Genomic DNA, 24,914 nt, shown 5'->3' with positions numbered 1-24,914 from the left:
AAAAGAGAAAGTTCTATAAAACATACATCTCCCTGAAAGGCAAAAATGCAAATTTATCTTGCTTGATCAGATACAGATTTAAAGAATTACCTTCTACAGAAATAACAAGGTTGACTGAAGAGAACTTGATTCTCTCTGTCCTGCCTGATTTGTTGTGAGTAGCAGGCAGCATGAGAACCTAAATACATGCTGCAGATGTCTTCACTGTAAGCCATTTTAGTACCAGCCACATAATTTTGTTCGTTAACATTAAAACTTTCTTAGTCCTGCCAAAAATATTTAATTGCTTTCAACATCAACAACAAATCACCTTGTGTGTTATATATTCACTCTGAAAAGAGTACACAAGGAAACAAGGCAAAAGTTAACACTAATTCATGCTTCATTCACTGAGTGCACTTGAGCACTACTTTCACTCGCATCTTTAAGGAACAAATCATGATTTCAATGCCACTTTAAGAAGTGTACCTGCAGTTCAGGCTTATTTTTGTTGTTCTTGTTGTTGTTATTGTTGTCTCCTGCACTTTACACCCCACAATGCTATTTTGGCATGCCTGAAAGTTAATTACTGATTTCCAGTTTTGTAGCATCATATGGCAAACTCTTCCATACACTGCACAGAATACTAAGCAAATAACCTTTTTTCTTTCCTTTTGCCTTTTTTTTTTTAAATTTATTTTATTTTAATTTTTTCCTCCCTTTTGATGACAGAGAAAGAAGTAACAAATGACCCAAGCTGCTTTAGGGACAAAGTCTCTCCCAGCAATCAGATTCCTGGACTTTATGAAAATCCCTCCCAGACGGACATGGATGACACAATGACCTGACATTTTAAGCTCCGATCCTGTTCCACTCTCTCCAGCAGCACAGGTTAGGATCTCTCAATGACAGAAAGCAAAAGGGTTAAAAGGAGATGTACAGAACTGTCTTATGGCAGCCTGCCAGAGGGGTATCATCTTTAGCATAAATGATGACAAGGGTTATTTTAACAGGGCACCCAGGAACTCCAATTAGTCCTACAATGTTAATGCCTCTATAACCACTGCCCTCTAGACTTACAGAAACCTCCTAACCTGCTAAGGTGCACCAGACATGCTGTAGTCTGAAAGGAAGGTTTACTCTTGACAATAGAGTAAGACCATGTCTGTTGATTTGTGCTCTAACGTATAGTAAGAAATCATGATAGAAAAGATACCTCTTAAGCACGTATATTTAAACTACATCTGTTCACCAGAGAGCCAATCTCTGGCAAACAAACCCCTTCAGGCTTGCAAGAAAAAGCTCACAAACTCACTCCAGTTTGCCCAATAGGCTCAGCATGAAAGACTGAAAGACAAGAGCAAAAGCTTGCCAATATTTATGTAGTGCAGGAAGGAGCTTTTATTTTTTTTTTCTTTTTGGCTTTTTTTTTTTTTTTTTTTTTTTTGTAATCTGAGTGAGACTGGCCAGGAAGGGAGAGAAGACCAAAGCAAAAGCAGTACATGCAAAGTGGTGTTTACTTCACTGGTTTTAAATAAGCTGTGGACACACACGATTCATCTGCAAAAAGGTGGTGGTTTGTTTTTTGGTTTTTTAATCCCTTTCAGGCTCTCACAATTGATGTTTCACCTATTACCGTCTGACTCAGAGTAAGGGCTCAAAATTCTTAAGCAGTTTCACCAGTAATTCCTGAAGATAAAGTGCAAGCAAAGCTTCATTCTAACAAACAGTGCAGATACATCCAAAACCAGCTAAAGCATATTTGTTTTTCCCCTTATCAGTTCTGACAAATTAAGCTATGATCAGACACAACACACAGGTACTTCGCTGCTTATCAGCACGCTTTTTGCCAGGTACATGGTTTCCTGAGTTGCAGCATTTTGGAAAACGCAGTACTTTAAACAACACAGGAGAGCCTCCTGGCCAAATTTTGAGGCACAGCGTAGATTATCAGAGGTGGATCCTGGTAGTGCGACACAGGTATCATCTGACTACAAATCAAGCCACTAAATCTTTTAGCAAACTGTCACTAGTGTCCTTCTGTTAATGTGAAAAATGTTGTACAGGGGAGCACAATCTCAGCTGGCTGATCACTCCTGCTAGTACTTGGCAAGACCTCCAAGTGCAGCAACTTCATAACCTTCTAGTATTAAAGGGGAGAGCATTGGTCAGTGCTCCCTGCTAAAAATACAGCATGATTTAAACCTGAAGGCAGTGTTAGAGCTTTTGCTGAAGGTTTACGAGTCTGTGTAAACAGCACGTCTGCCATAAGGAGCAGTGAAGTCTGTAGAATCCTTGTCTAAAACTGTCCTGGCATTAAAGTTTGCTGTGCAAATATCACATAATACCAGAGACAGCTGAAATCTCCTATTTAGGAATTTATGGAACTTATATGTTTGCAGGCGTCAGAAAGTCCTTTTTATACAGCCCCACTGCTTCACTGTACAATGTTAATGCACTCTGCTTGAAACGCCGTAATAAATTATATTTTTAATGCTCTTACCCTGGCTTTCTTAAGATGCATACATTCTTGGCAAACAATCAATAAATAGGGTAATCATGAGCAGAGGCCAAAGAATTTGCTGAAGTGCTGTTTTTCCATTTTTAATAGATAAAGATCTAACAATACGGACTGCTGTGTCTGTTCATTTCAGGATCAATATATTCTTTGTTTTCGCCAAACCGAGGAAAAAATAAATGATTGTACGATAAATGTTATGCATCAGACACAACGAAATTCCTCTGCCTTCTAACTTTGTGTGTTTAATAGTCTTGGTTACATTTTGCACTTTGCTTAGCAAATACAAGAAAAATCTGGATTATAAACATAACTGATTATACTAGGAAAAGTAAAGGCTTTTTTAACACATATGCCAAATTACATGCAGCATATTTTGATTTAAATTAGCAAGCCCGCAGGACATGGTCAAAAAGACTTACACATTTTGATAAGTAAAATTTGTATATTATTGTCCATTAAAAGTATTTTCAATGCAAACAAAAGCCATCCATATACAAACATCAATGATTCTAAATGTGCCTTTTCCTTGTGTAAACGTCTAATTACAGCAAACCAGCCACTGAAAAATATGACACCCAAGTTGTTCATTGTTCAATAATGAATTGTACTTAAGAAAATAAACTGCAAAGATTGACATCATAAATGACTTTTCCAATGTGATACCTAAAGATTTACACTCTCTCCTTTAAACCAACTTGCAACTGCTATGGAAACACTGCTGCCCTTCCAATCTTAGGACCATCATCAGAAGGAAAGGTGAGAATTTGTTTTGGGGGGTTCAGTATTTACTGTTATGTATTTTTGCGTTTCTTAGCCCAACGCTTACTCGAAGAATTAATGCACCAAATTACTTATATTTCAATGCAAGAATTTGCTTTAATCAGAATAGCTAGCCTTTACCTTAACAAAAATCAGACTCCACCCTGAAAAGCAAGATGCTCCACCCAAGAATGAACCTTACATTTCCCAAATGTGATTTATATCAGAATTGGGAATATATAGTGTTTTAGACTGGAGATTTTAATCCTGAAATATAAATGAAGTAGAGTCTGCAAAAGTATGCTTCCCCCCCAAATATTATAAATCATATTTCTCTAATGCAGAATTATCAAAAGTATTACCTTTTCTAATATTAGTTTTCATCAGGTGTCCAGAGTGTTTTAAAGGCACTCCTTGCATTTTAGTTCCTGTACTTCCAAGTCTTCCTCTTCCTAATGGGCTCCCATTCTGTTCCAAGCGCGCAATTTTGGCTGGTGGACCCTTCGGATCGCTTACATTGTTAGACATTTCTGAATGTTCTTTCCCCTGAGTTGCCTCGTTCAAATGATCCATACTCAGTCCCGCCTCTAAAGATCACCTGCCATGATTCAAAAAAAAAATATATATGTTGTACACGTGTGCGCATATGTATACGTACACAGCCTGCACATGTACAGAGACAGATATATACGTATCATAAGCTCATAAAGAAGAATAGATAACTATTTTAACTAGAAAGAAATGCTTTTTTAAAAAGAAACAAACTTATTCTTCAAAAATTACCTCATACCCCACTTTACAGAGAGATTGTATCATAATCTAGTGGAATTATTTTTAAAAAGCCAACCAGAGTACCTCTTTAAAAAACAAACAAAATCTTTGGAGATATTCTACTAAAACTGAGAGTCTAACACTCATATAAGTGATGATGATTGTCAAGGTGTGTGCTCCAAGACAGCTATTGTTACAAATCTCACAGAAAGGTTTGGCATTAATCACGGATGTTTTTACTGTAGAGAGAGAGAGAAAGATTCTAATGGAAAATTTCTTGATCTATTTGATTATAAAATGGATGAACAACAATAGAGAGATTGTGAAAACTTTAGTTGAAGGAGCAACAGATTTATTAGAGATGTAGGCTATTGTCCATTTACAATTCCGCTCCCCCTTAAAAACAGAAGTTAGAAAAGAATTTGACATTTAACTTCAGAAAGCAGTGGCGGGAGATAGTTGCTTTTGAGTTTCCTAACCAATACTATACAAAGAGTTTATCAACTTTTGCAAAGTTCAAAATATGCAATTTTTCAGATGTTAAGCTTTAAGTGTTAAACAGAGCAGTTTATTCAATTAAGAAAAATAACTGAATAGTTTCTCACCAAATATAAAGCTGGGGAAAAATTCTCCACAATTTCTACAGTACTTTTGAAGCCCTTAGATATAAAAAACCCCTAAAACCTGGGTCATGCTGACACAGCTATTTGAAACCAAAAAAAGAGAATTTCAATAGCAAATTAAGAAAAGATATATGCTAGCATGATTGTACTTCCCTTTTTATAAACTTTTGAAACCTCTGTCCATGAATAACAATTACAGCTAAATCACTAAAAATCTCCCAAGCCTACAACGTAACAGAGTAAGTTTTAAGGATTTTTGCCACTCATCAGAATCTGTGTTGCCAGCTATATTAAAAGACCTTGCTGAGAGCAAAGGAATTTTTCTGGTTATGATTTCATTAATTAATACTGTTCTGATTGTTAGGTATTTTACCCACCTTTCCCTGACACGGAAAGGTATAACTACACAGACAATTATATATATATATATAATATAATCACTAAGGACAGGTCAACAGACATTAATCTATGAACTAGTATTTACATTAGCAAGTGCAAATACTAATACTGGGGAAGTCATATTTAGAAAGACTGGTGTGAATCGGATAATTGCTACTTTCTTTCAGTTGCCTAGTAATTCAATACATTTTCTGTACATTTCAAAGCGAAGTTACTAGAGCCTAAATATCTTGGAATCTTTATATATATACTTCTATGTCACCAGTATACATGCCAATGACAATTTTGTAAACTATTTTTTTCTTGTTTGAACATCATGCTGTTTTTCCTGATACAGTGAAGAGAGATGCAATGTATTAATTCGAACATTTACAAAGCAACCTCAAGAATGCAACCAAAATAGATGAAGTTCAGACAATCATTATTTTTCCTTATGCTGTTAGGTGACAGGCTAAGGTTCACCATTCATCTTTATCCCATCTGTTTTAGGTCATGCGTCTCATTAACAGTAAACATGCCTATTTTAGCCACTTCTCAAAAAGAATTTTTTAAACTGTGTAAAGTGTAACCTAAGCAAAGAATTACAGACTCGTACTGTTAACATCTTCCGATGTTTCTGACGATGCTAACATACCATAGGGCTGCTTTTCTGAGACTGGTCTATCTCAAGAAAAAGAGGATTAACAAAAAAAATAGGAAAAAAAGGGGGGCTTGGGGGCGGTGGGGGGGGGGAGAGAGTAAAAGAAAACACACACACACAAAAAAGCCCCGAACAAGAAATTCCTCATCACTTTTGGCAACTTCAGAAGTACTCTAAGGCACGGAGGTTCTTCGCTACAAAAAGTATCTAGTCATCATGAGTCAGAATCGCACTACATCATGTACAGTGAATAAAAGTGATAGATCGCCACTTAGTTAATACACTGACTGCAACCAAAACATCAAATGGGTCATTTTCGCTTGGCCTGAGAACACCCACCCATCGGCATCCTTTCACCGCTTAGTCATCTTGTAAAAAGCTTTATGTTACAAAGCAAAATTACATGCACATAAAACACCTAATTTACTCATTTAAACTCCATGCCCAAGGCTAAAGTTCACTGAAACCTCAGTTTGGAATAGTGATGAGCAACAACCAGCATGGCCTGCCCAGGGAGAGGGTGGAAGGAAAGACCTATCATCTCCGCCGGTTCCAGGCCAGGAGTTTCCCCGGGTTTCACATATAGGCATCTTTCACAACTACAAGTTTTCATCACAGATCAGTGAGAGAAGAGCACAATTTCAAGGCACAGTTTCCTGGAGCCAGCGTAACACACAGGCACACCGCGCAATTTCTGAATGAGAGTCGGTGCGGTATCTCCTTTTGTCGCGATGTAACGCTGCCGGTATTATATTATTTCTTTCTCTCCTCCTGAATCAGCCCCCTCCCCATGCCTTTCCCCTCCTCTTCCCTCCCTCCCCCATAAAAACCCATAATCACATTTGAGAGAGGCTCCGCACTTATCCGTTCCATATGGCTCTCACAATCCAGGCCAAGCTTTCCCTGTGACCTTTTAAAGAGACAAAGAAGCAAAGTACTTATCTAGAAACAGAAACACTGCAGTTTTCTGAGTGAAATTAGCAAAACCGACCCGAAACTCACCACTTCAAAACTTGACAGCATATAAATAACAAAAACAAAGGAGGTTTCCTTTGCAGCCCGAGCTCTTGAAGAGGAAGAAGTTCAAGACTGATGTTTTTTAGGTCCCCCCCTTTCTGAAGGGGGGGGGGGGGCAGCAGACCTGAGGACTACTTCCCCTAATATTCTCTTATTTTCTTTTTTTTTCTTGTTGCTATTTTCCTCTAGGCGGGGAGGGGCAAAAACAGATAGCGAGAAACAGAGTAGCCATGAGCAAAAATGGCAATGGACAAAAAAATAGAGATTAAATATCTTTTGAGAGAGCCAGTTTTCGAGGTTTAGCAACGGAAGACAGAGCTGCAGATCAAAATGATCAGACAAGTGTAACGCTCAAAATGAGGAATTAATAATAATAACAATAAAAAAAAAAAAGTAGCAGGTTTAAATTAAGGTGGAGGGTGACTTAAGTCTAGCTATCCTTTCAAAAACAAAACCAATGCGTAAAGGATCAAGTGAGAAAGGGGGTTATTAAAAAAAAAAAGGCAAAGAAAAAAAAAAGGCAGCTTTTCTATCCAGTGTGAAGAGCAGAAAGTCTACTTCTAGGTTGTCACTTACACTATTATTCTCCAATAGGCACCCAGAGGAGCAGCACACACAGAAGGAGCCCGCTCCCCTCCCCCTCCGCAAAAATACACACCGTAACAGCCCCCAAACTTTCTGCGGAAACCTCAGCCCCAGAGATCGCTACTGGAGATAAAAAGAAAAAAAAAAAAGTGGAGAGAAAATTGCAGGAAAAGGCACTAAAATGCCAATTTTAATCTCGCCTTTGCGGTCCGGGATGGGAAAAAAAAAAAAAAAAAAAAAAAACCCCCCCCCCCCCCTCTCCCCTCATTTGGCGGGGGGTGTTGCGGGGGGGGGGGGGGGGGGGGGGGAGAGAGGGAGCGAGAGAGGAGGGGAGAGAGAAAAAGAACAGAGGGGAGGAAGGAAACACACAACAAGGCACACCACCACCACTACAAAAAAGTGACGAGGTTTCACTCCCTCCGAGTCCAAAACCGGGAGAAATTATAATTTAAAAAACCCCCAATCCTACCAGGAAAAAAAAAAAAAAAAAAAAAGAAAAAAGAAAAAAAGAAAACCAACGACAAAAAACTGGTTCTGCTTCTGCAAAGAAAAAAAAAGAAAATCTGGGAACTCCGAAAAGAGTTACTCGCAAGAAGGGGTAAAAAATATTAAATAGAAAGGTTGCAAAAAGCCAACAACAACAAAAACCAAGCCAGCAAAAAAACCCCAGTAACAATTGAAAAAGAATAATAATGGTAGGCTTTGTATTTTGTCTTTGTTTTGTTTTTTTTTTTTTTTAATTCTCGTTTCCCCTGGCTGGCTGGGTATGGTTGTTATTTAGGCCGGTTTGGTGGTTGTTGCTGGATGTTACATGGATATATGTGTGTGTGTGTGTATGTATGTGTGTGTGTGTGTCCCCGGACGGAGCTGCCTCGCTCTGCTCTGCTCCCCCCCCCTCCTCTCTCTCTCCCTCTCTCTGTTTCTGTCCCCATTAAATTATTAGTTGACTCATCACTACTCCTCCTCCTCCTGCTGCTGCCGCCGCCGTCCCCTGCTCACAGCCTCCTCTCCTCCTCTCCGCTACCGCTCGCTGCCGCTGCTGCCGCTGCTTCTTCTTCCTCCTCCTCATTTTAATACAAAATAACACCGAGGCCACCGGCTTTTTTTTTTTTTTTTTTTTTTTTTTTTTTTTTCACAGCCAGAGACGGGAGGAGGACGCAGCCTCCCTGCTGCTGCCCGGAGCCCTTCCCCGGCGGCCCCGGATCATCCGACGCGTCCTGGGAGAGAGAGAGAAAGTGGCAGAGGAGGAGGAGGATGAGGAGGAGGTGGTGGTGGTGGTAGTGGTGAAGGAGAGAGGCGTGGGGGAGGGGAGGCCGGGAAGGGGGAGGGGGGTCGGCAGAAGTGCGGTGGCAGAGAGGGACCGCAGCGAGGAGCGGGGAGGGGGCGCCGGGCCGGGCCGGGCCGGGCCGGGCCGGGGGGGGGGCGGCCGCCGGCGGCGGTAGGTGAGCGGGGGGGGGGCGGGGGAAGAGGGCGTGCGGCTTCCGGGCGCGCACGAATTTGCAGCGAGCTGGGTGCGGGTGAGGCGGCCCTGCCTGCGCCGCGCACAATGCCCGCTCCGCGCCGCCCCGCTCCGCGCCACAGCGCGCCCCCCGCGCGCGCACCCGGCAGATGGGGCCTGCGGCGGAGGGGGCGAGCCGGGGGGACGGGCACGGGGGCACAGCAACAGCACCAGCAGGAGGAGGAGGAGGAAGAAGAGGGGCGGGGGTGAAGGCTGAACAATATCCTGCCGGCGCTGCCGGGTGCGCCGCGCTAGCGCAGCCCCCGCCCCTCCGCGCGGAGCCTGCGCGGGCCGCGCCGGGCAGGTGCACGGCGGCGGCCCCGCAGGTGGGGGCACGCCGCGGGGGCCACCCCGGGGAGCCAGCGGCCCACGTGGGGGAAAAGAAGTTTCTTTTCCCCTCCCCTTGCTGTCGATACCGACAGGGGTGAAAGAAAAGCACCAGCCACGATTCTGAAAGGCGGCGGAGGCTGGGTGAAACCGGCTCCGTTCCGCGGAGGGCATCATCCACCGCGGCTCTGGTGGCTCTGGTGAGCGCCGCGGCCAACCAGAGCAAGCTGCAACACACCATGGGTGAGAGCGATACATCGCTCCGGGCTCGGGACGGCGAGATGCCACATCCCCTCGCCACAAAACTGTCCCTGTGTCGAGTCCGCAGCGCGGGACCGAAAGCCATCCCTGAAAGATGAAAGCTTAAAGGTGGTAAAGTATTGACAAAATAAGTAACTGCGAGACAGACATGGCTTTTTCCCATCATGCACTTGGAAAAAAAGTAACCCAACTAGCCAAACTTGAAAGCAACAAGTTTGTACAAGCTGCGTGATAAGAGAAAAATTAAACTTCTTTATTGATAAAATGCACAGTGTTTGAATAGCCTGTGTCTGAAGGGAAAGTTGCATCATCGACCAAAGAAAACATGAATTGCTGCATAGACAGGTATAACCAAAATGTTTAGGGCAGTAACTTTAAAACAACTGACAACAAAACAACAAAAACAATACAAACATGAGGCAGCAGCAAAAGTAAGTCAGTGAGAAGGCTAATACCACTTCTGTAATACACAAAATAGCATGGCCTCTGAACACAAAAGGGGCAAATCTTTAAATCTGTAAAGAGAAAATTTTTGCACTGCACATATTATTAAAGAAGAGGAATACATCAAGACTAGGTAAGGAATCACATTGATGTTTACTAAAATAAGCACAAACAGCATATAGGGCATGCAGGAAAAAGAAAATGGTAATAGGGTGAAATGCATGAAATATTTATCATATTCTGCAGTGCATAAAATAGATTATAATCTCAGAAGCAAAGAAATGCAAGGCTGGAAAATGAATACAGTGTTACATAATACTATTATTCAAAGCAGAGCAAGTGGAGGTGGCATATGTATGAAACATGAAAATTTGTACCTATGTTGTGTGTCTTGAAAAGGGTTACTAAGATCATTACTGAGACAGCTGAAAAGGAAAAATAAAAACCAAAACCCAAAACCAAAGAAACATGTTTCACAAAGAAAAACAAGGGAAGATGTAGATGACATCTTCCCTAACATATGATCAAGGGGTAACTGTCTAGCAGGTTGTTTGTTTAGAAACAATTCTTTTTTCAACAAGATAGAGTATCAATCAGTCCCTCTTAAATATATATATATATATATATTTTCCAATACATTTGAATACTTGGAGAAAAACTGTGTTAACTAGTTGAATTCAAACTTTCTGGGCAAAATGGAAAATATCAATGTATTATTGTTCCAACCTTTTCAGAAAAGCCTGATAAAGTAAACTTAAACTTCAGCAGTAAGCAAGACTGACCACTAAAGAAGAAAATCATGAAGGATGTGAGAGTTTCAGCTGGCAGTATGCTGCCTGCAGCATGATGGAGGAAAAGGACATTGAAGATAATTTAAGAGATGCAGAGCTGATTAGAATAGAGCAAATATGATCTGGAACAAGATGTGGGACTAAAATACCACCTTATAAAAATGATTACCAGATATGACAATAACAAAACCAAAAAACAATAGCAAAAGATTAAAATCTTCTAAAATAACTTTTGCTTTGGTGTTCACAAATCATTCTGTTCATGGTAAAAAAAAAAAAAAAACAAACAAAAACGTTTGGATTAAAACAAAGTGATTAATCTAAAAAGCAGAGATGGTGAATTAAAGAAGCAGGGAGATAACAATCTGATAATACAGGAGCACAGAAGGCCTAATAATGATATTATTACGCACACTAACCAAACACTGACAAACAAATATTCTGTTAATTATATAATCATGCATATGCTTCCTATGCTTGAGATAAATGATTATGGAAAAGAACTCTTCTTGAAATTGCATATATGCACTAAACCTTATAAACTCCCTACCACATGGATTAATCTAACTCCCATACACCACTTATGCCTGGTAAAGTATTTACTACAGACTTGGAAAGCTGAGTGTGGAACCCTTGCTTTGACTAGAAAGCACGAATTACTGAAGGCTGCTACGTCTTGACAGATAGACAACAATCAGATATCTCTTATCAATACCGAACTACTTGGAAATAATTCAAGATACAGATATCTGATTTTCATTTGACCTATTCCAATTTGCACTCAACTTTGATATTAAAATGTTCAGCTAGAATAAAGATATTTATAATAAAAACATATATAAAGAACAGAAGATGAATAGATATTGTCATGGATACATATGCAGGCAATCATTTAAACATGCGGCAATAGTAACATCACATTTTTCATAGCTTCTAGTCAACATACAGCAGGCAAATATATGCTTAATAAAGGTTATTAATCCTTAATAAAGTTGTTGCACTGTTTTTATGATATATAAATGCATTTTGCACTAGCTTATGTTGAAATAAGACAAATATTTTAAAAAGTTGGGCTGCATATTTTCAACCCCATGGTGAATTAACTCTCAAGCAGCAGTCTCAGTAGCTGCAAAGCAAAACAAATTCTCCAGTGTGGCATGCTGCCTCAGTGCCTCCTAAGGTCTCTATTCCAATATTTTCTTGTTCAAAATAAATTAGGAAATATGGGCCCAAATCTTGAGGCTTGGCTCTTGTGCAGTGCAAACAGAAATGACCTGGCAGCAGAGCAAAACCAGCATGGCTGTGTATTCTCTTTTATCAGATTTCTTTGGGGAGATCAGACTGATTGGCTTTTACTCATATGTACTTCTGACAATGCTGCAGCCCTTTGGGTAACCCGTAAGCACCAGCCCGTGCTGGAGGTGATGCAGAGCTGTGCAGCAGCAGAGGGACTGCTGGGAAACTCCCTTCGGTGGGGATTTGAATGCATTTCCCCCACTGCAAGGTGCGATGGGTGCACATCTATGGGTAATGGTAACTGCTGGACAGCAAGGCAATGACAGTACCATTCTGTGGCTTTCTGAAGGTAAACATCTGTGGCCGGAAGGTGGATGACTCCCCGGAGGTTTTGTGCCTACTAGCCACGTGGGTTAGACAGAAGTGTGGGTGAAGGGGAAGGATGCACCCTACAGTCTTTTCTTACCTGTGCAAACCTCCGCACAGTCACTGCTGTTGTGCCAATGCGGTCCTGCAGCTCTACACGTTTTGTACCTCTGACTGAAGTTGTTTTTCAGTCTCCTCAGACTAACTTTCCCTTTGCTTTGCCCTGAACAACAATAGTTGCCTGACACCGCTCAAATGCTTCAACCAACCTGACTGCGGCAATCTCAGCTTACATACGACCCAAGAATCCAGTGCACACCAATGTGAATCACAGCATTCTGTGACATCCCCCACGCTGAACTCAAAAGTTACATACCAACCTAGATTTTTTTGACTGCAACCTGCCCCAGCCTGGATAGGATGCCTGTCAAAAAGCAAAAGTGCTATGAAATGAAATTCATAGCACTGAAAGGCATCACACACAAGCTGTCGTCCCCTCTCACATTTTGCATGAGCAATTTCTGCTCGTTTGTGTTCTCTCACACACCATGTCCTGAAACAGTTACATAAAATGAATATTTAACTTACGATAGTCAGCTGTATTGAACTGCACTTAATTGGTTATTAAGTGAAGTAAATTATCCTTACCATATTCGTCAGAGGTGAAAAACCTACATATATGGCTACATGTAGTGCATTCATTAGTTTATAGACCCCAAGCCCCCTGGGAAGTATCAGATATCTACACAGTGTCCCATGGTGCAGCATTTTGTAGTTGGATGTCTCAGCTAGCTTGCAGATATGTAAAATCATATACAAACAGACATCTCCCTATTGATTGCCTCTGTGACGAGGCTCGTTTACTCCTGCAAACATTATCTGCAATGTACTTCAATCACAGAATCTTTTTTTAAAATAGAGTTGAATAAGAATATGCAAAATATGATTTTGGATAAAACACGTTACTTTTAGTCAAACTACTGCACCATTTTGTGCAAGGCATTTCATAGCTGTATGTCTATTTTGACTAAGATGCTTGTGCAACTGAAGTAAATACATACTTTGCAGATGTGGCCCCAACAGTTATTTCAGTTCACCCCTTGGTGAGTCATGGAGAGGCAAAATGCTGGAAGAAAATTATGGAGTAAAATCCAACAAATCTGTTTGGCGTGATGTACTGAAGGGTGAACAAGAGCACTAATGAGAATAGCGAGTCTTTCACCCCCAGTTGCCACAAGAAATCTTAGCTTCTTAAAGTTGTAATAGAGAGGTGCCCACTTTCCCATAAAAGATCACAGCAATCAATAATAATGTTTAATCCCATAAATCTTACTCTGTAGTTGCACAGTCTCTTGCCTGCTATGTGGACAGAGTTCACTTTTTGCTATCTATAGTAGGACATCAACTCCCACAAACACTATATATATGCTATTTAATACAAGCCAGTATGTTTTATGACTGTGGATTTCAGAACCACTTCAAATAAAAAGCTTCGGCTTTAAAAAAAGCATTTTGAAGATCATATTCTCTTCCATCCTTAACACTAGACCAGGACCTTGATGAGTCATGCTCGTAATTTCCATGTGGCAACTACTTCCACAAAAAAGAACAAATAAAAAAAATGCAATAGAGCTTTATATAATAATATTTAATGCAATTAGGCAGCTGGAAGAAAGGAGGAAAGTTGGCATCCTAGGATCAGCCAAGTTTCCCATGTCATAAATGTATGTTCAGCAGGTCACTAATTTCACAGCTTTCTCCCCAGACATATAATTTTTAGGTCTTTCATGTGAAGATGTTTAATGTGGGACACTGAGAGATGAAAAAAGAGTGGTTCCTGTTAAAGCCCTCGTCATCACAGCACTAGATAACTCCTAGGCATGAGATGGGCATATAATTCTTACCTAAAAGAGTCAGTTGATAAGTGGTTATTTTGGGGATGTGTCTGAATAGAAGCTCTATTAATTTAACAGTATGTAAATGATGATCCCTAGACATATAAAGCCACAGTTCCTGTTATTTTTACTTGTTAAAAGGAAAGTTACACCAAGTTATCTCCAAAGTGTTCTGCAATGTTGTTTGCAATTTTTTGACTGGTTCTGCTTTTTTCCATTTTGTGACTCATTTTCCCTCACTTCCAGCCATTGTGCTTCTATCCCAGTTAGTATGCTTTTAGGAATACAGAAATTTGATCTAATGATTCAGGTAAGGATGGATTTCACACAGCCCAAGCAAAGCTGTGCATTATGGTAGAAAGCATCTGAACCATTGCACTTGGCCCTGCAGAGGGTTATTCAAGTATTATTATCTGGAGCTTAGATGTTCCTGCTGCTGAGCTCAAACCACAGTGAGTTCTTGCAGAGGAATTCTTCATCAACAAGAGAATCATCTCTGTCATTGACCTGATAGTACAAATAAAAATCTACTGACACAAACTGAAAACATGGAAGAGTTTTAAGTCGAAGGAAATGGTTAGAACTGATTGATGAATTGAACTATGTCTAACTTTCATTATGAAACACAAAACCACATGAAATGTCCTGTTTCCAGTTTCATTATTAACTCAGAACTCTGCCCAGGTTCTGCTACACTTTTGCTAAGGTTCAAAACCTTTTAAGTAAAACTGTGCATCTAATTACAGCCAAACTTGACAGGACTCAATATTCATTGTACATAAAATACATGCAAAATGTGTGGTTTTGGTGTAAAACATTGAAAGCTGGTGGTTTTGGCCAAATTAGCATTTTCTTCTAAGGCTCCTTCCAATCTCAAACTCAGATGATTTCACAGTTACAAAGACAAAATGAATGAGATTTTCACAGTTCTTTTCAGGAGCAATTAGCTGTTAATATTCACAGCTCTTTTAAGGAACAAGATACCTGTTAATATTTCCAGGTGCTTAGTAAAAAAGATTTAACATATGCAGTGCCACTAAGATAAAGGTCATTTATGTAAGTGTCAGAGTATGCTTAGTTTAATGCAAACAACACAAAGCAAATAACTTCAAAATGTTACTCCGCACCCCAAAAATGTTAAAAATACTTGTTCTGATTTAAAAAAAAAAAAAAGATAAAGTAACAAAAATGTATTCGAGTATTTGATGTATTTATTTGCTTGAAGCAACTATGTTTCTAGATTTCCTGCTAAGTGGCTGCAATGGAAACAAACTGAGACGGAGAGCAGCAGTTGGAAACTCACTAGAATATAGTATTTTTAGGGCAAAATTAGGTTAATATTTATGATAGTAATTTATACTCATGAAAGCACTTGAGGAAAATGCTTTAACAGGTGTGTAAAAGTTAGTTCCTGCGTTAAATACAAAAATTTGTGGGGAAAGGTCTCTCTCTTCTCTGTAATTTGCTTCTGGCAGATTATACTAAAAACTCCTTCCTGTATTAGATTTTTTCCTTCACAAATGTTGGTAAGATGCTCATGAGAAGTTTTGGAATATTATGCTCATGAAAGATGCAGTGAATTCTGTCAACTCATTTTTCCTTTATAGGTATACAGATGGAAAATCTCTCTGCACCGCATCTGCAAATGTGCCACTTCCAAAGTGGGTGGGGCCAGGTGAAGAAATGCTCCAAATTATTGCAGTCATAGAAAAATAATGTCCAAGTCAATTCACCCCCATATTTTTCAAACACGGGACACCTTCAAATACAAGAATCGCTCAATATGCTGCCATGAATGAACTATGCATAAACTCATCTCACATCTAAGCCCATGCTTAAAACTCTAATTTTAGATATTTTTGTGTAAAAAGAAAAAGAAAACATATTCAGCTCTTCATTTACTTAATACCAAGTGGTCATTGCTGTGGGAATATCACAAAGTGTTACTGTCTTTTTTGCTTGATTTGGTTCCGTAAAAATCTTTCCATGACCAAAAGAAGTATTGCACTCAGTCCATACTGAACTTTTTAACAAAAAGCAATAAAGCAATCTATTTCACTGTCAAATGATTGAAAGAAATTTAATTAATGCCTTTGGAGGGAACACCTATATAAGTATCACAATCACAAGAATGTGCGTATATGCATATATGAATACATATGCCCAGCTGCAGTCTACCCTGTTGCTTTAATGTCATAACACTATAGTCCATGAGCAGCTGAAGGCAAAAATGAACTCCTATAATTTAAAATATCATGCTGACACAATTTTAAGGTCAAATTACATTGTGTAGTTTATTAGAAGGTTAAATGCTGGCTTCATCTCAGGACACTCCAGCCCTAGAAAAGGCAGGCAGTATAGAAATGCTCATAGACAAACAAATTAAAAATAGTAAGTTATAAACAGGGGAAAATAAGTTTATGCCACACCAACAAAACCAAAAAAAACCAAAAAACCCCAAACCTAAAAAACAGAAAACACAAAGACGCATGAAAAGCAGTATGCTATGTTAGATGTTTATCTATACATAAGAGACAGGTGTCACAAAAACAAAACAAAAAAATCACGAAGCTAAAGAGAAACTTTAACTCACCAGTTTCCATCTGTTATATCTGAATTCATGCATAATTGATTATCCATGACTGGTAAGTTCTTTTTTTTCACTAGCCTAACACAGTTTTCTAAACATTATGTGTTAAATCACCACCAAAGTAAAGGGTGTTTGAGAAACCGTAAGGGCAGAATAAAAATTTTTTAATGAAAAATAACATGTCAGTTAATAATAGAGCTGACCTATGTTTAAGAGAGAAATTTTAATCATGTGCATATTAAATATTAATAACCTATTCTGTTATTGTTATAATAAGGTTAAGTAAGCTTCTCCATGCTTAAGGAAAGAGAAAAAGTAGGAATATATAACAGTGAAAAAAAGTGCTGAGAAGCAGAGACATAAGGAAAATGTGTCAACAATAAACAAGAGGAAATGAGAAAGAAGGAAAAGATGAAGGTGGAAACTAATCTCTATGTGTCATTATGACTGCCAGAGTACTGGCAAAGCAGCAGCATCCTTTTATTTCAATTTTAATCATTTCTGAATTTTAATACCCTGCTCCTTTTGTAATTCTCCTGGCATTCCCTATATGCATCCATCCCAGCCAAAACACCAGTGTAAATTAAATGGCATGCAACCACACCACTGATGTAGTTCTCCCAGTAGAACCAATTGAGTGACCAAAAAGCAGAGAAGGTATGACTACTTTGCGCCCCCATAGACCACTGGCCAATTAAGAGACTTAATGTTCTTTAATTCCTTTAATTTTGAAAAGAAGGGCAGTGTTTAGGTAACCCAGCATTATAGAGCCATTAAAAAAAAATAAAGCAAGCCAGTAGTAATACAATAATCAGTGACCATCAGGGCCTGGAAAAATGAGTTTGCTCTCACTGGCACTAAGGAGCATCACATGATTATTTAATTACAGCTCTAATTTTTGTCTCGTGGATGGCAACATATCAACAATTAATAGGGCAAATAGAGGAGACTGCATTTTTAAAGAGACAGAACCTATATGAAATAGTGCTTGGTAATGCAATTTATCAGACAGTATAATGCTTCTTACGGCGTATCTGTCATCCTGCCAAACATATAAAGAAATTCTACTGGTTCAATTCTCTTGCATGGTATCTATAAAATTCTTCTGGAATGCTTAGAAAACAATAACTACACCTATGAGTATCCTAATTGTCATTTTAAGCAGCAATGCAGAAGTCGGTTCCTTGTAGGGCTTGCAGCCCAAATAAAGTAGTGGAATCACAAGTTTCAAATACAAACATGCTGCAAAATTGCCTTAAGAAGATTATAATGAAATTCATCAGGAACGGTGAAAATGATTAAGGTATTCAGTGAGTCAGGTGAAGAAAAAAAAAAGTCAATAAAATACAGTCAATGGGATAGAGATTGATTTTGTCTGATTGACTTTACTGTGAGATTTTCTTACAAAGCACACTGAAACTAGGGGCTCAAAACCTATATCGTACAGTTCCTGCACAGAACTCCGAGATAAGAAATGAAAAGCAAGACCCAAAAGAAGATGTATGATACATATTATCGATTGAAAAGCTCTGCTTTAAAACTGTTGGATGCGGTTTCCCTTGTGCCTCATCCTGCAAAGACGGCAGTGCGGAACCTAGGAACTGTGGGAAGTTCAGTATGTTGAGAAGCACTTTTCACAATAGGGGCATCTGGAAGTGTATCAAGAGAAAAACTAATTTTATGCACCTTTTTGCAAATGTACTCACTTTTCCACAGCGATGGGTGGACCAAGCTATGTACCCCATGAATTTATATTATTCAGTGTAAATTTCAGACAATAGTCAATATCTGACATAGCAAAAGCAAGCTCCAAATTTCCTCTCAGCAATAAGCTGTACCTGTAAAAAACCTACCGAACTACTCTTAGAAGCTTTTTAAAATCTTACTTCTCCGTATAAAAATTAAACCTGCTTTTTCATTTGATATTCTAAAATCTACCCTTTGAACAAGCAAAGAAACGCTGAGTTTGCGCTTTTGCACAGAAAAAAAACCTACTGCTAAACAGCAGGTCAAATATTATTGCAAAAAGTGTGACTAGAGAAGCAGTACTATTACAATAAATGCTCCATTCCTCCCCAAAATTGTGTCAAATTAAGTTGTTTTCATTGAAGTCATGAACATTCTGGATTGAAGATCTTAATCTATAATCTTAAAAAGAAAGCTGGCAAGCAAGAGCTTGTATGTAAAAGTAAATATCATTCTTTTTATGCACTGGTTACTATACAGATAACATGTCTCACAAAGACTGTAATTAAATGTCTAGTGCAGAAGTAACACCAAAAAGCATACAGTATTATTACATTACAATGAATCCTTAGAAGCTAGAACTGTCATTTTTAAGTTTTAAGATGCCTTTAATTATTCTTGAGACTCCTTACATTTATCAAGGAAGCCCACCTATGATGAAAAGCGCTAATGATTTAAAATCTTTCTAATACTGCTTTCCACAAAATTATTAATTTCATCTTTGATTATAAACATTTTAAAACTCAGTCTGCAATTTCTCTCCATTTTTTGCATTTGGTCCTTCTGAGAGCTTGCGTGCATGCATGCTCTCTCCCACTCTCTTTCCCTCCTCTCTTTTCTGTCTTTTATTTAATGTAATAGAAGTAGGAACATGGGGTGTGTATGAAATTTAGAACTTTCTTCCTTTTCATTGAAAATGTTTTTAATTACCTGGCTATTATGACCAGACACACATTCTAAGTGCAGTTACTGAAAAGGAAATACCTTTCTCATACCTTTGCATGTGGGTTTGAGTTCAGAGCAGCAATTCTTGGCACTTGTGCTGAAAATGTTTTCCACTCTAGGACTGATTTACAAATATAAAGAATTACTTAATCCTTCAGTGTTCTATGAAACACGTATATTACTAATTTTGTAGCTGGGTAAATAAACTAGGAGCATATTAAGGCCACATTTATAAAAGAATAGTGTGCTGCAGCTTCCTTTTCTTTCATATGAAGTTGTGTGCTGAGCATTTTCAAAATCAGGGTTACAGCATTAAGGATGGCAAACATGGCATGGACAGTTATTAACCCAAAATCACACATTTTTTTCAGGGCTGAAACCAGAACCAGGAGTCCAGACACCAGAAAAGAGTACGAGACAGTCCCCCAAGTATATGTGATCTGAGCGCATCACCACTTTGTCTAGTGAACAGCAAGTGTAATGACCCACAAATGATTGCTGCTGGCCAAATAAATCCTGTCAGAGCAGGATCCTGGGAAGATGAGATGCACTTGAGGTTTAAAGCACCTCCCTCATCTCCTCAGGTCATATCATGTCATAATGTGCCACGGGAAAGAGATAGAGCAGATAGTGGCTGGAAGTTATGTAAGGCCAACACAGCTGACAGACGTGGCCCATCCTGATGTTCTGCACCCAGGTGCAGCTGGGGTGACTGAGGCCCATCTGCAGGCCAGCAGACTCCTCTGCCTCTCTTCTAACCCACAGTTCACAACAGCGAAGCACAAGGTGGCGAGAGCTAACTCTTGTGAACCTACAGCTGTGCAGAGGTGTCACCAGCCATGCTTTACAACAGCTCAGAGACAGCAGCTAGCCTACACTCTGCTGAGAGCTGGTCCTACAGTCCCAATCCCAGCATACACAAATGCACAGGGTCTCACAGGGAAATCAATCTCCAAAGCGACTGCTGTGTGTTGGTATTCTAAATAAATAGCTACAAGGTGGACCTTGGCACAAATACTAAGTGTTAATTTGCCCCTCAGCCTGTCTGAACACCTAATGTTGATCTTCTACAAGAACAGTGAAAACTAAGCTCTGCAGTGACACAGCAGTGTGCATGGGAGCAAAGTCAGGCTCAGCAAGTTTAAAAGGAAATATTTAGAATTCAGACGGTGCCTGAGGTATGTTACTACACTCTACTACTGTACTCTACTATTACTATGCCATTCCTAGTACACTGCACCAGATAAAACAGATTAAGAGTAGATTACAACTGGTACAGGGCACAAGGACCAGATCAGAACATATGTACAAGATCAGTGCTGGCAAGTCTCCTTAAAATTAATCTCTATCAAGACTTACACCTACTGAGAGCAATGCCATGCGGAAACCATTAGAAAGTTGACATTTGCAAAGCTATAGAATGGATACCCATTAAGAAATGAAGTGTTGGTGATAATTGTGGTAAGCTCAGATGCCACAGGATGGCAAATATTCGAAAACACCAGCATTTCTGAAGAGAACATCAGACTATATCCTGTTGGAAGTAACAGTTACAAGTTGTGGTCTGGGCTGTTGAGAGTTCATGATACCACAGCCAAGGGAACTGACCAACAAGCCAACTTAGTGTTAAGTATAATACTTTCAGAAGCTGAGGAAGAAATGAACCTCTCAGGTAAAGGTTATTAATGGAAGCCTTCAACAGAGAATTTAGAGAAGCTTTTTGCGAACTGTGGGTTATTCTAACTGTTGTTATCTTCAGTTCAAAGACTGGCTACTTGGACTCATTAGTCCAAGATTGAAAGTACCATCAACAGGGCTTTCTGACATGGACTTTATAAAGTTGCAAAATTTCCGTATAACAGGCAGTAAGAACTGTAAGTTACTCTTTAACCGTCAAACTGTTTTACTTCTTGCTTTTTTTCTTTTTTTTTTTTTTTTAGAATCAGTAGCAACTTTGTGACAACTAAAGTTTAAAAAATGCACTTGATTGCATAGTGACAGATTTGCAGAACATTTTTCATCACACACACATATGTGCTTTCAGTTATTAATAAAATGCTTCTGCCCTTAATCTGCCATTGCCTGAATATACAATTTCAGTGTCTTGGATAGACAAATACTGTTAAGGAATTCTGTTTTCCCTGTTTGAGATGCAATTCAATTACACCAAGTTAAACTGAATACTATGTCTTTAAAACTGGCTTCGGCATGCCACAGAAAGGAATACCGAATCACTTTTCTATTAAGTTTCACTTAGAGTGGAATGATAAAAAAACTTTCTTCTCTTCCTAACCTCCCCTTCCTTTTTCCCTTGTTTTAAACAAGGAAGAGCCAGCTGCCCTGGGTAACACCACAGGTAGATATTAAAATGGAGACAGCCATTATTTAGTGGCGACAGGAATATAAATACAGGCACTAACCTATAAACTAGTGTTTACTTCAGGAAAGTAAGCCATATTTTTTCCTCTGATTGCCGTGCTGTCAGTTTAATGCAGCGTAAATAAACAGTAGGTGCATGATAGCTTTAAGTAGAAAGTGTTCATTCCACAAGAGGAGCAGATTACTGAAGCCTGATGCCTATAACGGCAAAAACAGAACTTCCATTTTACCTGGCTAAGAGACTTGTGGCTTTTCTATCAAATTAATTTGTCAGAATTCTATGAAAAATATTATGTACTCAAAGAACTTTACCAAAAACATTCATTTTTGCAGCCCTCAACTCGAGCCATTTGAAAAAACAAAAGCCAATCACTCCTCTGTAATTTCATCATCCCATCGCTCTAAATGAAAGCTTTATATAATCAACCTAATATAACAGAAAATAAAATGATATATAGAATTGCCTATACTTTGAGTTATTTTGTTCTTATAAATATATTCCCTGACTGAAAGTAAAAAAATTCCCCTTTGGAAAAAGCAATGATGTCTGAGAAGATTGTATATACACTCTACATCTATTAACATAAATTATAAGAAAGTAAAATGTTCCAGATGTGTTTAAACTGTTGTAGAAGGAAAGTTTGTGGCTTCACTGGATATATATTAAATATATCTAGAGAGAGCAATGGCAGTTATATACAAGAAGGCAATAAAATGCTTCACTAGAGTCTATGTTAAAATACCATATTTCCTAGAAATATGACTAAAACATTTCAGAAGTCATATTTCCTCCAGTTTTAATTCAGAAATCTACTTTAATGTATTTTCCTATATATTACAAAGTATTTTATTAATAAAGTAATCTCCTTAATTTTTTTTTTTCAAATACAGCTGGATACGTAAGGAATTACTACAAATTCCTCTGACAATACTTAGATTTAAAAAAATAGATGAAATTAAAAAGGTGACAATACTTTGAAAAAATCAAGTAGTTGATATATTTTAAAGATTTGGTGGGGGTTTTTTTTGTTTGGTTTTTTGGTTTTTTTTAAGAAGAACACCAGACTTCAATGATTATCTTCTAAAAGGCAGTTGCATACATGTAAACCCTTCTCTATCCCAAACCTGTAACATGGGAGAAACCTCTCTAAAGAGGTTTTAGTGCTGCAGGGGTGGATGTGCCCATGTCCCCAGCAGAGCTGAACGTGGTGCTTGGTGCCTGTGGGATGCTGGCAGGGGTGCAGGCAGGGCTGGCGCTGCCTGCCCTGCCTTGGGAAGCGCAGCCACAGAGGGCAGGTGCTCATCCGCTGACCTGCTGGGCCTACGCTGCAAACCAGAGAGGTGCCCTGCTCGCGTACAAGCTGGGGCTGGCGTGGCAGCCTCTCTCAGCTTCTGATACTGCCAAAGCACTGTGTCCCATCAGTGAGTTACAGATTGACTCTGCTTCACACTGCTTTCTCGGGAGCACAACAGCAGGTTAGGATTCATGAGTCGCTAAAATAGCAAGAGAAGGGAAACTGCGAGAGTTACTTTGCTATTTAAAGTATCAAGAACAAAGAGTATAAAAAGGAAATGGCCAGTTTTTCAAAATTCATGCACAAAAAGCATTTCATTTAAATATTTTTTGTTCCAGTAAACTATTTTGCATACAAAGGACTTATTTATTACATATTTGAACTTGTGGGAAAAAGGGAAGGAATGCACTGATTCCTGAAATAACTCTACAGCCTTTTTGGAGGCTTCGCTCTTCTGTGCTCTTGTTGTACTCTGAACAGTTTTATTACAGGGACAGAGGAATTCCTTGGAGTCAGTTGTTTCTTTTCTACTAGCTGTACTGAAGAGTGGGCATACATAGCATACTAGCCAAGGATTTTAATTTCTCTTCTATTGCCTTATTATGTGTGTACCCTATCTGTTCTGATGCATGCTTATATGTGAACACGTTGCATTTTCTGTCTGCTCATTTTTTTACCTACTCTATGTTATTTCACATTTCCTTGCAAAACCATTGCTTTGATTTGAAAAGCAAGGTAATACCAATAACAATCTCAAATAGAAAGTGAATTAGAAAATGAGTGTATGTATAAACATATTAAAGAGCATATAGGAGTACGGGACTGGAAAGAACACTCTCAAATTCTACAAATAGTGCTGAAGAGTAATTAGAAGATAGAAATTGCAAAGAACATCCTATATTCATGTCTATACACTCTACGCTTACAGTTTCAAGTTGTTTTTGAATAGTGCGCCTGATTTGACACATTTCTATCTGGTGATTGTGTTAAATGCTTGAAGAGATAGTGAAATATCCAAGCATTCCTTGTGCTAACTACAGCTGAAATTTTACACTTATTGTAACCTTTTCTAACAATGTGAGAAAAACAGAGTAAATATATTAAATTTGTTTCACAACAGATGCTTAGGTTGTTAATATTTAAGATGCCTATTCATGCTATTCCTGTCTGCACATTTGTCAAAAATGTAAGCTTGAATGCTAATGTTTGCCAGCAGACTACAGCAGACAAATATATGAATGCACTGTACCAAAATAATACAAAGTAGAAATAAGGGGCCCTGCTAACTCCCACCCAAGCAGCACGGACCAGAATGAAAGGGCACCTCCAGATCACACGCCCTGGAGTCTCTGCATCTGAATTTGTGAATTTTCGCAGAAGCGCTGCGCTCATTTGTACGGACTAAAACCAGCGGAGAGCTTTCCTCAGTTTAAACTCATTCCAGCTCAGGAGCTGGTGCAAAGTGTTTCAGAAAACTTAGATTTTAGTGAAGTTTCTCCCGCAGTCAGAGAAAGCTGGAGACTGGCAGAGGAAAACTCCGGGTCGGGCAGGTGCCTGTCAGGAGCGCTCCCCCGGCAGCCGGCGGAGACGGCGACAAAGGGGCGAGGGTTTAGCAAAACCTCGGGTGGCGGGTTCGGAGACGGAGCGGAAAAATCAAAAAATAAAATCCTGGAGCACAGAGACGAGTTCCTAGCACTACTCCCTGTGACAGCGGCAGCGCGGGGTGGGGCGGGGGGGGGGGGGGGGGGACGTGCCACCCACCGCCACGGGCGCGCCCCCGGCTGGGCCAGCCATCGCCGCTCGGCCGCCCGCGCAACCCCCGCGCCCCGCGGAAGCGCCACCCCGAG

General features: G+C 39.4%; 2 protein-coding genes across 6 annotated transcripts in view; one reads left to right on the top strand and one right to left on the bottom strand.

The window, feature by feature from the left end:
• The window catches only part of SATB1 (SATB homeobox 1), a 93,123-nt gene that overhangs the window by 67,238 nt on the left and 971 nt on the right, over positions 1-24,914 (bottom strand). For 2 of the 5 annotated variants that reach the window (XM_042042892.1, XM_042042895.1), the window contains exon 2: positions 3,622-3,857. In XM_042042892.1, coding sequence (XP_041898826.1) covers positions 3,622-3,832 — 211 coding nt within the window. In that variant the 5' untranslated portion in view covers positions 3,833-3,857. Of the gene's footprint in view, positions 1-90; positions 156-3,621; positions 3,858-6,532; positions 6,603-6,694; positions 7,530-24,914 lie in introns of those variants that run through there. The other 3 variants (XM_042042894.1, XM_042042893.1, XM_042042896.1) reach the window with 3 other exon arrangements.
• Positions 22,957-24,914, top strand: part of LOC121672001 (proline-rich protein 12-like) — an 8,690-nt gene continuing 6,732 nt past the window's right edge. Inside the window, exon 1 of the mRNA XM_042044386.1 lies at positions 22,957-23,248. Within this exon, the coding sequence (XP_041900320.1) occupies positions 22,957-23,248 (292 nt within the window). The remainder of the gene's footprint in view (positions 23,249-24,914) is intronic.

Source organism: Corvus kubaryi, unplaced genomic scaffold, assembly GCF_017639235.1.
Source record: "Corvus kubaryi isolate FWS band 111438036 unplaced genomic scaffold, C.kubaryi_AGA036_p1.0 37398, whole genome shotgun sequence".
NCBI lineage: Eukaryota > Metazoa > Chordata > Aves > Passeriformes > Corvidae > Corvus > Corvus kubaryi.
The sequence above is the reverse complement of the archived record's forward strand: the minus strand, read 5'-3'. Positions and strand labels throughout refer to the sequence as shown.